We start from the raw sequence: 16,265 nt of genomic DNA on the forward strand, positions 1-16,265 counted from the left end.
ATGATTCTATGTCAAGCTAATGTTAAAATTGCATTGATTACGGAGCGTATACGCAATTCATTTGGATGTTGGACGGATGCTAGGTGAGAAAAATCGCATTGTACTCGCATGAAAATCCCATGCCACTCGTCCGACTTTTTAGGAACAACATCGGACCGATTTTATTCACGCTGTTGGGTATGAGCCCTAAAGGAAAATCACACCCCATAATTATGCTACATATTATATTTTCTTACAATACTATCTTCATAGTTGACACCACCACACAAAAACTATTTTAATGTGCCAAGAGATAAACCTTGGAAGTTCGATGCACAATAACTTCAGTCATTTGTTTTGCTCATATATAGTCTCCAGCTACCAAATTGGCCTGAAACAATGTCACAAGGCTGCCCAAGTCCAAGAAAGACTTGGTAGAATAGTCATTTACAGTAACACTGCATTACTGAGGTTCAGTCTCTTTTTATGGTGATGAGATTTGGCAAACAGTGGCTCATGCCATTCATTATCACAATCAATAGGCTCTGAGGTGATTGAGCATTAGGCAATAATATCTCCTATTTTATGGCATTTCCAGCACTGGATTATCCCTAGTATCTGTAACATTGAGTCATTTCATAGGCTATTAGCCAATTTGAGACCACCATTACTCTTTTGCACATGAAAAAGCTCTGAGCAAACTTTCCGTTATGTGCACGTTTCTACATTTCCCGATTGTATAAAATGTTCTTAATAGAGAAAGTCACCGGTTTGGCTCGCCTAGGATGTAATTGTTCTGAAGAAACATATTGGAAGTAGTTCTCAGCCACAAGAAACCCTTTCATCAACTTGACAAGGTGGTCTACATCCTTAGGAACTCCATTTCCTTCTAAAGGACAATCAGGTGCCCACTTCTCTGATTTATGGAACCTCTAGTACAGATCCTCCAGCTCTGCAGTAGCAACCGCCATGTTACCCATGTGGGTCACCCAATCATCCGCAAAAGAGCAGCACACCACAGCACATCCACTTCTTTAGGACTTTGCAACCACTTTCTGGGAATGCATGATCTTTTGACAATGGGTCATCTCACCATCTGACTTGGGTCTTGTAACTTACACTGTAATCTATCAGCAAACCTCTTGGAAAGGTAGCTGCTGTGTCTTTACCTCAACAGAATGTATTGTATAAAAATTCCTACATTTTCAAAACTATCTGGGTAGGAAACTTTGATAGTTTGCATAATGCTTTCTAACTCATTTATTCATGATGCTGATCCTTACTAACTGTTCTACTTCAGTTTTAGATTTCACCGATCCCTTCAGCACGGAAGTAAAGCCAAGAATCCTTTTAATGGGATTACGAAGAAGTGGGAAATCCTCCATTCAGAAAGTTGTGTTTCATAAGATGTCTCCAAACGAAACACTTTTTCTGGAAAGTACCAACAAAATTTGCAGAGAAGATGTGTCCAACAGCTCCTTTGTAAACTTCCAAATCTGGGATTTCCCTGGCCAGATTGATTTCTTTGATCCAACATTTGATTATGAAATGATTTTTAGAGGAACAGGAGCACTAATATTTGTCATTGATTCACAGGTAAGTACTCCTAAAATATCAGCAGCACTAGTTTTAAATATTTTAGATTTTTTTAAAAGTGTTTTTTTTTCTCATGCATTGTTAGGTTACACATCATATATGCACGAGATACAACTGGGTGTAACGTTTTTAGCAAAGTATTACTAGTTAACTAATACAAGTAAAGTACAGTGACATGTAGAAGTTTGGGCACCCATCTTCAAAATTACTGTTATTGCAGACAGTTAAGCAAGTTGAAGATGAAGTCATCTCTAAAAGGCCTAAAGTTAACCCCTTCCCGACATGCGCCGTACATATACAGTTCTGCGAGAGCTGCGTTCCAGCAAACAGCAGTACATGTACGGCGGCACGATCCTGTGGGCTCATGCTGAGCGATGCTGCGATTGGGTACGGGTGTCAGCTCTGTGCGAAGGCTGACACCCTGCAGCAACGCCCACGATCGGTGCTAGCACCGATCGTGGGCATTTAACTCCTCCGATGCCGCTGTCAGTAGTGACCGTGGCATAGAAGAGCAGGGAATTCCCTGCGCGTTTCCATCACGATCTCAGCGCCGAGATCTCATCTCCCGAAATCTTGGTGCTGAGATCTCCATCTGCGCATGTGCCGCCCCCGGCCGGCAGCCATTTTCCCGGAGTCCAGTCGACCGCATAGGAAACCATGTCACTGCGGGGGCACTAAACTTTCACAAGATGTCGGCAGAGTCCCCACAGCAGCGGACACCCACTTCTTCCAGACGTTGGGTACCATGACCGAAGTACGTGTATCCAGCTCCAGTCAGCAACAACCCCTCCATTTCCTTGTCAGCATTCTAAAGACCCTAAGCCCCCCTCCGGAATTGATCCCGGCCTTTGGGAAACAACTCCCAACAAAGCTAACTGAGCATTGGTGGAAGTCTTTTCCTGTGGCCGAGCCCCTCACCTGGGATTGCATGTGAGACCCACGGTGGTGACAACTCCACTGGGTCTTCTACCGCCACCCACATAATGGGACTAGTGACTGGGAGAACAATGCTTTAATTGAGGCCCATGATACACTGATGAAAGTAATGGAATGACTATTTTACCTTCACCTTTACCAATCTCACGTCTGGCCTTAAATACATAATATCCAGTCCGCACGTCTTCCCCTGCTTACTGTCACTGAATGGAAACATCGAGTCCTGAGGCTAAACACTTTCCAGGAGAGATTTGTGCACCTTAAACTGACGAGCAAGCAAATCTCTAATACAACCCAACAATAAGATCAACGTAAATGGTGCCCCATGCTGATAAAAGTCCACATCCCTTAGAATCGTTGGCTTCGCTGTACATCCATTGCTACAATAGTCTTTAGTTTGTGGTCAGCTCCTCACACTGCTGTAGCTTAAACACGCTCCCACCACTAATTGGCAGCTTTCTGCCTATGCACAGTATATACAGAAAGCTGCCAAATCCGTGGTGTGGGTGGGGTTATACAGAGCTTAGCATTCAGAGAACTACTAGATCTGCAGCAGATAAAATAGTGATGACATCAAAACTGCAGCAAGCAACAAAGTAAGTTTGCTGATCTCAGATGAGGTAGCAAACACCAAGTGACAGATTCTCTTTAATCAAGGACAGTACACAGATTGCACACTAATGCCATCCATGTGCTGTCTGTGTGATTTTCATGGACATATAGACTTGTTTGGGTGATTTTCATCTCTTTTGGCAATAAAAAAAACAGACATTTACATGATTTTTTGTGGATACACAGTGCGTAAAAAACACGGACATGTGAACAGCATCAGAAACTCTAATAGGCAAGTTCTCTATCCATGGAAATCACAGATAGAATATGGACATACTTTACGGATGTCGGAATAAGATCTAATCATCATGACAATCACTCAATGCATGGGCACAACTCTTTTGTCAGGTAGTTTGATTTTTTATGCATAAAAATAATTGTTGTCGACAGTGGACCGCCATATGTAAGCGGGTAATGATATGCCAATAACATGTACTCTATAGAAGGGCAGAACGATAGAAGTAGCGATTTTACAGTCCCCATAATTGTTCGATATAGTCGATCGGAGCATGGGTTAATGGGCCATACTACCAAGGACAGCTGCTATTAAAAGTATGGAGTTATCCCACGAAAACAAAGAAGAGTATGTCAAGCTCACTGTAACACTGAGATCCACCTATGAATATATCATAAATCCTATGGAAAAGAAATCAAAGTTGTTCTGGCTTAGGCTACTTTCACACATCAGGTTTTTTGCATCAGGCACAATCCGGCGAATGTTGGAAAAACCAGATCCGGTGAAGATTGTGAAAAACTGATGCGACGGATCCGGTTTTTTTTACGGATCCGGCTAGCATATCTAGATTATTGGAGGAAAAAAAATTTGGGGCATGCTCAGTTTAAAAAAACAGAATCCGTCATTTTTCGGATCCGACACCTTCCGGCTCCTATAGGCTTCCATTCTAGCAAACAGCCGGAAACGCCGGAGACAAAAAACGTTGCTATGGACGTTTTTTCCAGAAACCGGAATCGGCAGATTTTCCGGATTCGGCGAAAAATGGACGAAACGCAATGTCATCCGGCGCTAATACAAGTCTATGGGAAATAAACTGGATCCGGCGGCAACATTCGCCGGATCCGCTTTTTTGAAATTTAGCCGGATTGAGCCTGACAGCGAAAACCTGATGTGTGAAAGTAGCCTTAGGGTTCAACTCTGCAGCCACTCTCTGTGACTGCAGACTTGTGAATCCTCTCAACGATCACAATGCATGCTGTCAGGATTATTTGTGCCAGGAGGGTGCGTGACCACAAGTATGTGCTTTGAATACATGTCATGTGCCAACAAGACATGCGTGGTCATGCTCAATAGTGAATTGAACAAGGCTGGACACATCTAGTCGGAATGTGGCCAGAAGATTACAAGTTACATACTTACGACTACCGACTACATGACCGCCCTCTCCCAGAAAATCCTGTGCATTTTGAGGTTCTACAAGTCTGCAGTCACAAAGGATATATGACATATTCATAGGTGGATCTCAGAGCTCTAGTGACCCAACATACTCTTCATTGTTTAAGTATTTCAACAGGCATGAACCCTGAGCGTTTACAACCCCTTTAGTTTTAGGGTATGTGCCCACGATCAGGAACTGCTGTGGGTTTGACGCATATTCATGCTACATTAAATCCACAGCGGCCAGATGTTACAGCATAATGGATGGTTATTTCAAGAAATCCCGTGTCCACTATGCATCTACAGACGTCCGCGGCTTACCCTCGTAGACTGACATGCGTCACGTCTTTTCAAACAGCAGCATGCCAATCTCTCTTGTGGCGACGCTAGTCTGCGCAAGAGAAATTACACCAACAGAATGTATTGGACGTGGTGAATCCGCACGGTTCAGTGAACACATGCGGATTTACCTGCACTCTATAGAAGGCAGCGCTTTGGACACAGCGGACATGCACTACATCCAAGTTCCGGATTGTGGGCACCAGACCTTAGAGTTCCAGGTAACCATTTATAATCATTGCCTGCTAGAGATACTGATATTAAGATTAAATTTTACTATAAACTGTGAAATAATGATTTTTTGGGGGGAGAATGAAACTCCAGTTTCACTTTGTTTGGCCCCTATATGCCAAAACATTTAAAGAAAATCTAGCTTGTTTCGCAAAAAAACTCATTTTAAAGACATGTTCCTCTAATGACATGGTCCCATTGCACATAGAAGTAAATCTAAATGTCTCCATCTATTATTCTGAAGTCAGCATGTATGATAGAAGGCAGTGCTGTATTTGCTAAGCACGTGTTTCATTTTTTTTTCCAGGATGATTACATGGAAGCTCTCGCTAGATTACATCTAACTGTGACCAGCGCATACAAAGTAAATCCTGATATTAACTTTGAGGTTTTTATCCACAAAGTAGATGGCCTGTCAGATGATCACAAAATAGAAACTCAAAGGGATATACATCAGAGGGCAAATGATGATCTCAGTGATGCCGGACTTGAGAAAATCCATCTCAGGTGAGATGGTTCATGACAGTGTCCAACCTGTGGATGCGTCACTTGTATTACACTGTACTATCAGGAGCATAAACTGCATATATTTCAGTAAAAATGTAAGGGGTAATTGGTCTTTATTTATTTTTTTCATACACAGTGAAATGTATGTAAAAAAGATGCACTTACCTGCTGCTGCTCCAATGCTGGCTTTCTGCTGCTGCCTATGGTTTTTGTTGACAGGCGGCAGCAGTGACGTCATTTCGGCATCACGTGGCCATCGGAGCCGTAGCTGGTTGGCACACCTTACTTTGTGATTTTTATTTATTTATTTTACTTGCTCATATAGCGCTATCATATTCCACAGCACTTTTAAAGGCATTATCATCACTGTCCCCATTGGGGCTCATAACCTGAAATCCTTATCACGGTATCTTCGGAATGTGGGAAGAATCCGGAGTACCCAGAGGAAATCCACGCAACACAGCAAGAACACACAAACTTTTCCATATTCTTAAATTAAGGGCATATATACATCAAAGAGTAGGGTCTTAACTTAACTGTATGTGCGAAACCGAACAGCTGTCCTATATAATGGCTACCACTCTGATAAAACAGGTGCCTCCATAAAAGGCCATTCCTTGAATGGAAGCCAAAGGGCTCATGCAGGTGACTGTATTATCCGAGTGTGATCCAACAAAACATCGGATTGCATTCGAACCAATGTTATATTTTGGAACTGTGCACATGTCCAATATTTTCCTCGTTCAGACTCTCTGTATGTGTGCCCAAGTTTGATCGATATTTGGATCGCACTCAGCCATGCAAGTCAATGAGTCTATGGAAACCATCAGACTGCACTCGGATGACGTCTGAGGGCAGTCCTATTTCCACAGAATGACACAATGGAGAAGATGGAGAATTTTTTTTCTCCATCTTCTCCTCATCCAAGAGAGTCAGCTGCAAAAAAAAAAATTTATTAAAGGAAGTCTCACCCCTAAAAATGCAAATTCAGCTACGTAAACATTTATATTCCCTTACTCCCTATAAAATCATAAAAGTAATACACATTTTAACTTTTACTCCATATGTAAACGAGGACGCTTTAGTGCACCCTTGCGTGGCCAATGGCTGGTGCACCGCTATGCCGTCCGATTTCCATATCCATCATTGTTCCTGATCTTGATTTACTGGCTGAATTTCTCACAGTGAGTGCTCTGTAAACTCAAATGCCTGCTTCTGCACACTGACACTGGGGGGCCCAGCGGCTCACAGTGTCAGGGCGTGCACGCATTCAGTGTAGGGGCACGCTCTGATCTCCTGCTCCTCTCTGAAGCTGCTTTCCTGCTTCACTCCCAGGTGACTCGCGGAGATAAGACCATGCCGCCACCTACAATGAGCGCACCGCTGGGCTTCGCCAGTGTCAGTGTGCATGTACAAGAGCAGGAATTTTAGCTTACGACTCAGCGGATGTATAAATGTGATACTCAACGCGTATATGACTAACTAAACCCATTTCTTCAATCCTTAAAAAAATTCCATAAGTGCATTTGTTATTTTTGTCTCCTATTTCAGCTTTTATCTTACCAGTATCTATGACCATTCGATCTTTGAGGCTTTCAGCAAAGTTGTGCAAAAACTTATACCACAACTTCCAACATTGGAGAACTTGCTGAACATATTTATATCTGTAAGTAACTATGGAATACATAGCATGCGCATTCAAAACTGACTGTATTTCTGCTAAAATATCATTTTTAAGGTAAGTTCTACATGACCGTTGAGGTTCATTGTAATTGAATAAGGCTAAGAGATCTTAAAAGAGTAGTTTCAAGTTGGGAAGTTCTCCCCTAACTACAGGACAAGAATGAATAGAGTGACAACGCGCGTGATTGACCAACACTCCATTCACCCAGGGCTTCCTAAGTCTTGGGATTGGTGGAATTCCCAGCGGTTGGGAAGTTATTCCCTATTCCATGCTTAACTGCTGTTATGTTCGGTCAAAAACAACCGATTTTGAAATTTAATATTTTTTAAAATATTCAAGATGCAGTTCTGAAACTTGTGGTTGATTGACTTTTCCTCATTTGAGGGGTTCTTACTATGGGTACTTTTCTTTTTGTTTACTTTTTGCTCCACAATTTTTTATACACTTGTACTGTTTGGTCAAAATGACCGATAGCCTTTTATAGTGATCTCCAGCCATTTTATGAGTAAAATAAAGGAGCTATAATCTCATTTTGGACTATATATTACATCTACTACTATTTATCAATTTATCTAGGTCCTTTTGGTCCATGCAGATTTACACATACATTTTCTCATTACAATACTGCTGATGGATTACCTTCCAGTATGTGCCAAATATTTTTACCCTGCTATTCATGTGGGTAGAAATGGGTAGAAATTCTACCAATATTTTATAATCCTGGTGACAATGTGACTGTAGATGAGCAATTGGTCTCGTTCAGAGGTAGGTGTCCGTTCAGGCAGTATATTCCAAGTAAGCCTGCAAAGTACGGCATCAAAATATGGACTCAAAAATATATGACAACAAAAGTGCGTACACTCTAAATGCACAGGTATACATAGGAAAACGAGCTGGAGAAAGAGCCGAAAAAAATTAAGGTATGCGAGTAGTCTTGGATTTGACCCGGGGACTCAAAGGACAAAATGTCACATGCGACAATTTTTTTTACATCATATCAGTTAGGGCAGATGTTGATGAAAAGAAAAATGACCATGTTGGGTACTATTAGAAAAAATAAGCCAGAACTGCCGTTAATTTAGGTGACCGCTGCAGCCATTCAGTATTCTGTTAGAGCGGATGCAGGGCCAGTTTTAGGCAAAGTGGGGCCCTAGGCAAAGTTTAAAATGGGGCCCCAAATGCTAACATATTGCACGTCACACAGAAGCATTTCGGTTGTATTTAAATGCGCTGATCTCAGGCCGCTAAACGAGTGTGATCGACAATACTGAAGTCGTTGGACGCTTGTTTCCCGGCCTCTTTCCACCATCTGAGAAAGAATGAAGGGGACAGAACGATCACTAATAGATCACTAACAGATCACCATACAGCATCATGTTATCAGCAGCATATCTACAGTTTACACCGGCGATGTGCTGCTGAGAACAATGATTTTTATTCTGGCATAAACAATCCAATCACCCAATGAATATGCAGCATTTTGCTTGTTTCGTATAATACACCCCATAGTCCTCCATATAGTATAATGTGCACCACAGTCCTCCATATTGTAAAATGCACACCCCATAGTCCTCCATATAGTTTTATACTCTTCCCATAGTCCTCCATATAGTATACAGCAGAGCCCCCAGTAGTATACAGCAGAGCCCCCAGTGGTATACAGCAGAGCCCACAGTGGTATACAGCAGAGCCCCCAGTGGTATACAGCAGAGCCCCCAGTGGTATACAGCAGAGCCCACAGTAGTGCACAGCAGAGCCCACAGTAGTGCACAGCAGAGCCCACAGTAGTGCACAGCAGACCCCACAGTAGTGCACAGCAGAGCCCACAGTGGTATACAGCAGAGCCCCAAGTGGTATACAGCACAGCCCACAGTAGTATACAGCAGAGCCCCCAGTTGTATACAGCAGAGCCCACAGTAGTATACAGCAGCGCCACAGTGGTATACAGCAGAGCCCACAGTGGTATACAGCAGAGCCCACAGTGGTATACAGCAGAGCCCACAGGGGTATACAGCAGAGCCCCCAGTGGTATACAGTAGAGCCCCCAGTAATATACAGCAGAGCCCCCAGTAATATACAGCAGAGCCCACAGTAGTATACAGCAGAGCCCACAGTAGTATACAGCAGAGCCCACAGTAATATACAGCAGAGCCCCCAGTAATATACAGCAGAGCCCCCAGTAGTGTACAGCAGAGCCCACAGTAGTGTACAGCAGAGCCCACAGTGGTATACAGCAGAGCCCCCAGTAGTATACAGCAGAGCCCCCAGTAATATACAGCAGAGCCCCCAGTAATATACAGCAGAGCCCCCAGTAATATACAGCAGAGCCCCCAGTAGTATACAGCAGAGCCCCCAGTAGTATACAGCAGAGCTCACAGTGGTATACAGCAGAGCTCCCAGTAGTATACAGCAGAGCCCCCAGTAGTATACAGCAGAGCCCCCAGTAATATACAGCAGAGCCCCCAGTAGTGTACAGCAGAGCCCACAGTAGTGTACAGCAGAGCCCACAGTGGTATACAGCAGAGCCCACAGGGGTATACAGCAGAGCCCACAGGGGTATACAGCAGAGCCCCCAGGGGTATACAGCAGAGCCCCCAGTAGTATACAGCACAGCCCCCAGTGGTGTACACCACAGCTCACATCCCCCCCTCCCCTCTCCTCCCCTCTCCTCTCCTCGTCCAGTAAAAAGAAAAAAACAAAAACAAAACACAAGCTCCTCACCTCTCCACACGTGCCCGCGCTGCTCCTGTGTCGGCGGCTGCCGCTGCTCTGCCTGGGACACAGTGAGTGCGCGCGCACCCGCTGTGTCAGAGGCAGAGCGGGGAATGATGGGAGAGGGGGCGTCAGGTGACGCTCTCTCCTCCATCATTGCTTTGAACTGTACCGGCAGACGCCGGTATAGTTCAATGCGACGGGGGAGTCGGCGCTGGCTGGCGGCAGGCGGGCCCCCTGCCTCACAGGGGCCCCATAGCGGCTGCGTGATTTGCCGCTAGCTGGGGGCCCCTGGGGGAGTGGGGGCCCCTGGGGGAGTGGGGGCCCCAGGCAGCTGCCTGGTCTGCCTGCCCCTAACGCCGGCCCTGAGCGGATGTCCGGCTGGAGATGCAGCATGGCTGCCATTTGAAATGTAAGGACTACCTACTTACATTTAAAGTAGCCCTCCCTGATTTGCAGTGGCTATGGAGGGATGAGATTGGTACTGCTAGGGTTGGCATTTTTAGTGGCATCCATAAATGCAGAACTAATCATCAACTCTCCTTTAAATTAATGCTTATACTCTTTAGATTTGTGTATAAGAAAACCTATAACTTAGATACTGTATTTATAAGAGGACACCTTTCTACATATACTTAGAAAAATACAGTAATTTTTGCAGTTATCTATAGGAGTCATTCCAATTCCACAGTAGCATATAATCCCCTCCTGTGGTTAGCTGATACATTGTAGACTGGCATTTACACGTCCATACAATGGCTGTACTGTATGAGATGCTGATATTCTTTGGATTACTCCTACTTGTATTTCTTTGTTACAGAATTCAGGGATAGAGAAGGCATTCCTGTTTGATGTAGTTAGCAAAATCTACATAGCAACAGACAGCGCTCCTGTGGATATGCAGACATACGAACTGTGCTGTGACATGATTGACGTGGTCATTGATATCTCGAGTATCTATGGGTATGTCGGAACTGTGCTGACGTATTTCATCCCTGACTAATGTGTGATGCATTGCTTTATTGTATTTGTTAGTAGCAAGAAACCTCAAAGAAAAGAGACATTGGAGGAGGGGTACTTGTATAACAAGTGTTTTACAGACAGTTATGGCAGGTCAGGTGGAATATTGTTTCGGTTAGTACATCTGAGATATCACATACACACGTGGTCAAAATTGTTGGTACCCCTCGTTTAATGACAGAAAAACCCACAATGGTCACAGAAATAACTTGAATCTGACAAAAGTAATAATAAATAAAAAATCTATGAAAATAAACAAATGAAAGTCAGACGTTGCTTTTCAACCATGCTTCCACAGAATTAAAAAAAAATAAAACTCATGAAATAAGACTGGACAGAAATGATGGTACCCCTGAAAATAATGTGACAAAAGGGACATGTTAAATCAAGGTGTGTCCACTAACTAGCATCACAGGTGTCTACAATCTTGGAATCAGTGAGTGGGCCTGTATATAGGGCTACAGATACTCACTGTGCTGTTTGTGACATGGTGTGTATCACACTCAACATAGACCAGAGGAAGCGAAGGAAAGAGTTGTCTCAGGAAATTATAAAGAAAATTATACACCAACATGTTAAAGGTAAAAGTTTCAAGACCATCTCCAAGCAGCTTGATGTTCCTGTGACTACAGTTGCACATATTATTCAGAAATGTAAAATCCATGGGACTGTAGCCAAACTCTCTGGACGTGGCCGCAGGAGGAAAATTGATGACAAATCAAAGAGATTGATAATACGAATGGTAACAAAAGAGCCCAGAAAAACTTCTAAACAGATTAAAGGTGAACTTCAAGCTCAAGGAACATCAGTATCAGATTGCACCATCTGTCATTGTATGAGCCAAAGTGGACTTCATGGGAGACGACCAAGGAGAAAACCATTGTTGAAACAAAAATCATAAAAAAGCCAGACTGGAATTTGCCAAACTACATGTTGAGAAGCCACACAGTTTCTGGGAGAATGTCCTAAGGACAGATGAGACAAAAATGGAACTTTTTGGCAAGGCACATGACGTGAGGGGTACACGTGACTCATGACCGCCTTTGCCGACCTAAATTGCCCCCCCTTAATTACCTAATGATCTTTCTTTCGATCTAGAAGAAAAATTACGCTATTATAAAACCAATCCCAAATAAAGACATTTGGATTAAATGGCCACAGCAGCCTTTTATTAAACATCAAATACAACAAGTAAACAATATCCCCCCAGGGAGTGGTGGTCCTCGAAGCCTGAAAGTAAACCTTGCAAATATTCAAATTATGTACCTAGGTCTCCAGGCGTAGTCTTGCCTCCAGCCGCTATGCACCAGCTCGGAGGCAGATAATGACCAACCCGGCCAAACCAACTGATTACCAAATCCTTTAATCAGCCCCTCCACGGGCTGATCTACCACATCCACTTACAATCCACTCCGGGGGAGTCCAGGACCACTAGAGATCCCCCCCTTACAATCCGCCATTCCCCCCTTTCCACCAACTTCGAGGATCTCCCTACCCCGCCACCAACATAAATGTTTTGACCCCTCAAACATTTTTGTCCCTCCACACCTTCAAACCCATCTCGATGCCTTCCTGAATTGCCAGACACCACATGTCGACCCCGATTGCATTCAAATGCACACCATCTGATCTCCAATATTCACCCTTTCCCGATTCTAAATTTACATGGCGCACTACCAACGCCCCGTTTCGTGCCATGAACCGAGATACCGCCCTATTGACTTTTATCCTGGCGTTATTTATTCCCTCAATGGAGCGTGCTCCGCGCCACACTTTCCTAGGGATAATGTCGGACCAAACAACTAACAACTCTGGAAACGACGCCCAAAGTCTTAACATGTCGAACTTAATGTCTTTTATTAACCCTCTAGAGGGCCTCTTGCCCAAATCGTTTCCACCCAAGTGGACTACTACTACATCCAGTGCTCAATCCAAACGTACAAACTGGTGAAACTCCGGCAAAAATTGACTCCATATCATCCCGCTCTTTCCGATCCAACGCAGAATCGCTGCCTCTCTTGAGAACCCCAGCTGCCGCCCGTCCGGCCGAATTGCCGCCCGCAATGCTGCCCAAAACACAAAAGAATGGCCCATGATCCACACCAGCCGGTGCCCGCAGCCTGAAATAAATAACACATCAATAAGGTAAAACCAACTTAAACCTACTCAACCGTTAGGCCAAGTTCGGGCGGATATAAGAACTGAATCTCCTTGATTCCCACCGCCCGATTTTTTTAACCACCTCATCGCCCAAGCCCCTCTTGGCTGCCTCAGTCGCTGCGCCAATTCTAAATGAATGCTCACTGTAATCCCCCAGTGAAATTCCCCCTGAAACCAAACATTTCTTAAATACCGCTATAAACTGAAAGCGAGATAAAAAGGATCCGTCTTCGTGGACCAAAAAGGGGTTAGACAAAACTCCGCCCCTCACCATGAAATTATTGACACACAAGACCGGGCACAAAGGGGAACCTCCCCACCTTGAATAACACCACTTTATAGCCTTTTCCTTGAACGTCTGTTTTGGAAAATTGAAGACGAATTACAACCCTATCACAAACCCCCTTTGGTTGACTTAGAGGGACTAACCAATTCCCCTAAACGAAAAGCTCCAAAATACGCTAATGCGAAGGCCGCCTTAAAGAGATTCACCTCCCATTTTGATAAACACACAGCAGGTAACTGATTACCCAAAATTAGCAATACCTCATATGAAACCGGGCGCCTTTTATCCATCACCGCCCAGCCCTTTCTCCACCCTTTTAACGTTTGTATCACCAAAAAGGATTTTGTAACATCTCTGAGGCCCCGAGCTTTAAAACCAAATGCAAGGCCTGCAAGTAAACTATTCAATTTTGACACGGACCAACCCATCTCCTTACAATGCCCGATCAACAACAACAATCTGCTCTCATCCTGTAGTCCCGCGCCTAAAGAAACAAACCAATCTTCCCAAATACCCCATGCCTGTTGATACTGCCTCCAAGACCTAACCGATAAGGAATTCTGAAACAAATACTCTACTGCCCGCCAGGAAGACTCCACAATTCCGCTGGGCATTCCCGGCCAGTTGACTCCGCTTGAGGTACCAACTCTCGAAAACGGTCTCCCTGCAGATGAGAAAGAGCAACAGAGACAGGGTTAGAAGCCATTGTCCTGACTTCCGCCACAATCCACAAGTTCAAAGATAAACCCCAAAACACCAAGCGCTGTAAAATTTTTACCACCGCCGGTGAATCAGTTGACAATGAATTTATTGTAACAGCCACCGCGTCCGATACACACGGAAATCGGATCTTCCTGTCTTGCACTCTATCGCCCCACAACAACAACGCAACAACGATAGGAAACAAATGGAGCAGGACCCGTTTTTTTTAACCAACCCTACTCCAGCCACAATCCGGGCCATTCCGCTAACAACCAGCTGCCCTGAAAAAAACAAACCAAAGCCACAATCGTTCACCACGGCAATGATGAAACCCAAAGCATCCGAATTCACTACCGGTTGGATCCAGATAGCTTTTCCGTTGTAATTCTCAAAAAAATTCGCCCATACCGCCAAATCCTCCAGCAATTCCTTTTTCAGTCTGATAAAATGAACCGGAGATCGAACGCCCTTGGTTGCCAACGACAACCTACGGCAAAACGCCCTACCCATCGGCATGATACGGCAAGCGAAATTCAACTTGCCCAGCAAAGATTGTACCTCTCTCAGCCTCAATTTTTTAGCACTGCATGCCCTTGACACCTCCTCGTTCAGAGCGTTAACCTTTTCGTCAGGCAACCTGCACACCATTTCTAAAGTATATATTTCGATACCCAAAAAACTCAGAACGGTGACTGGACCCACCGTCTTATCCGCAACTAACGGAACCCCAAAACTCTTAGACACTCTCCCCATAGTATGTAATAACACCGAGCAATCAGTACTTTGAGCCGGGCCTATAAACAGGAAATCATTCAGATAGTGAATGCACGATTTCAGGCCTGACATGTCTTTAACCACCCATTGCAAGAAAGTGCTAAAAGTTTCAAAGTACGTGCAGGAAAGAGAACAACCCATAGGGAGGCAATGGTCGACGAAAATACCTCCTTCCCAATAGCATCCCAGAAGATGCATACTCTCCGGATAAACAGGCAGTAGCCTAAACGCCGCTTCGATATGTGTTTTTGCCAACAATGCGCCACCCCCACACAAATGTACCCAATCCATACCAGCATCGAATGAGGTGTAAATCACCGAACACAACTGAGGATCAATTCCGTCATTTACCGAAGACCCTTTGGGAAAGGACAAGTGATGTATCAAACGGAATTTATTGGGTTCCTTGTTTGGAACCACACCCAATTGGGAAATCCCTCAAATTGTCTATGGGAGCCACTGGGAACGGGCCAGCCATCCTGCCAAGTTTTACTTCACTTTCCAATTTTTTAGCAACCACATCAGGAAATTGCAAAGCCGATTTCAAATTTTTGGTGGAAAAATTACGTGCTGAATCAATGAATGGAATACGGAAACCATCCTGAAAACTCCCTTTTAGCAAAGCCGCCGCCGCTGTATCGGGGTACCTATTTAGGAATGGCACCATCACGTCCAGATGAATTGGCGTTATTCCTTTTCTCAAGACCATCTCCGCCTTTTTGTCTGCCACCCTTAAAACATTTGGATGACCCATGCGGTCCCCCACAAGATGCACATTCGTGTTTGAATTTGCATTTTCCTCCAAATTTACATAATCCCTCATTGAATGCAAAGCACAGTCCTCTCTGCACTGCTGCTGAGTGTCCCGACTGTCCTGAACCCCCAGCGCTTCCATGAAAAGACTGGTTACTGGACCCGAAGCGTGATGGAACCATCACCTTCATCCATAGAGCAATATCTTTGTGATATCTGAGCCAACCTTGCCCCCCATAAACCCGATAAGCCTCCCCAATAGCATCCATATAACAAAAAAGCCCCAAGCTCGGGGGACCTCTCACCGATCACGCTGGCCAAAATGGTGAATGCCTGTAGCCAATTAGAAAAACTCCTGGGAATCAGCCTATTGTCATGTCGGACGCTGTTCAGACCAGGTCGTCCGACAGACAGCGGTAATTCCGCTTTTGACCACTATTTGCTCATTGGCGTCTGCTAGATTTTATCTAACTGTTTCGGGGTTAATTTACCTAATCCTTGGATTGGAATCTGGGCCATGCCCACTGCCTTTAAATAGTTCTCCTGATCTTTGGGCGTCGCCGATTATAGCTTCTGTCTTG

The 16,265-nt window shown here is 44.4% G+C and overlaps 1 protein-coding gene across 1 annotated transcript in view; it reads left to right on the plus strand.

Annotated features, from left to right (window-relative positions):
* RRAGD (Ras related GTP binding D) overlaps window positions 1-16,265 on the plus strand; it is an 82,634-nt gene that overhangs the window by 40,304 nt on the left and 26,065 nt on the right. The window contains exons 2-5 of the mRNA XM_077289734.1: window positions 1,280-1,575; window positions 5,394-5,593; window positions 7,145-7,259; window positions 10,810-10,952. Of these exons, the coding sequence (XP_077145849.1) occupies window positions 1,280-1,575; window positions 5,394-5,593; window positions 7,145-7,259; window positions 10,810-10,952 (754 nt within the window). The remainder of the gene's footprint in view (window positions 1-1,279; window positions 1,576-5,393; window positions 5,594-7,144; window positions 7,260-10,809; window positions 10,953-16,265) is intronic.

The sequence above is a fragment of the Ranitomeya variabilis genome, chromosome 2 (genome assembly GCF_051348905.1).
Source record: "Ranitomeya variabilis isolate aRanVar5 chromosome 2, aRanVar5.hap1, whole genome shotgun sequence".
Lineage (NCBI taxonomy): Eukaryota > Metazoa > Chordata > Amphibia > Anura > Dendrobatidae > Ranitomeya > Ranitomeya variabilis.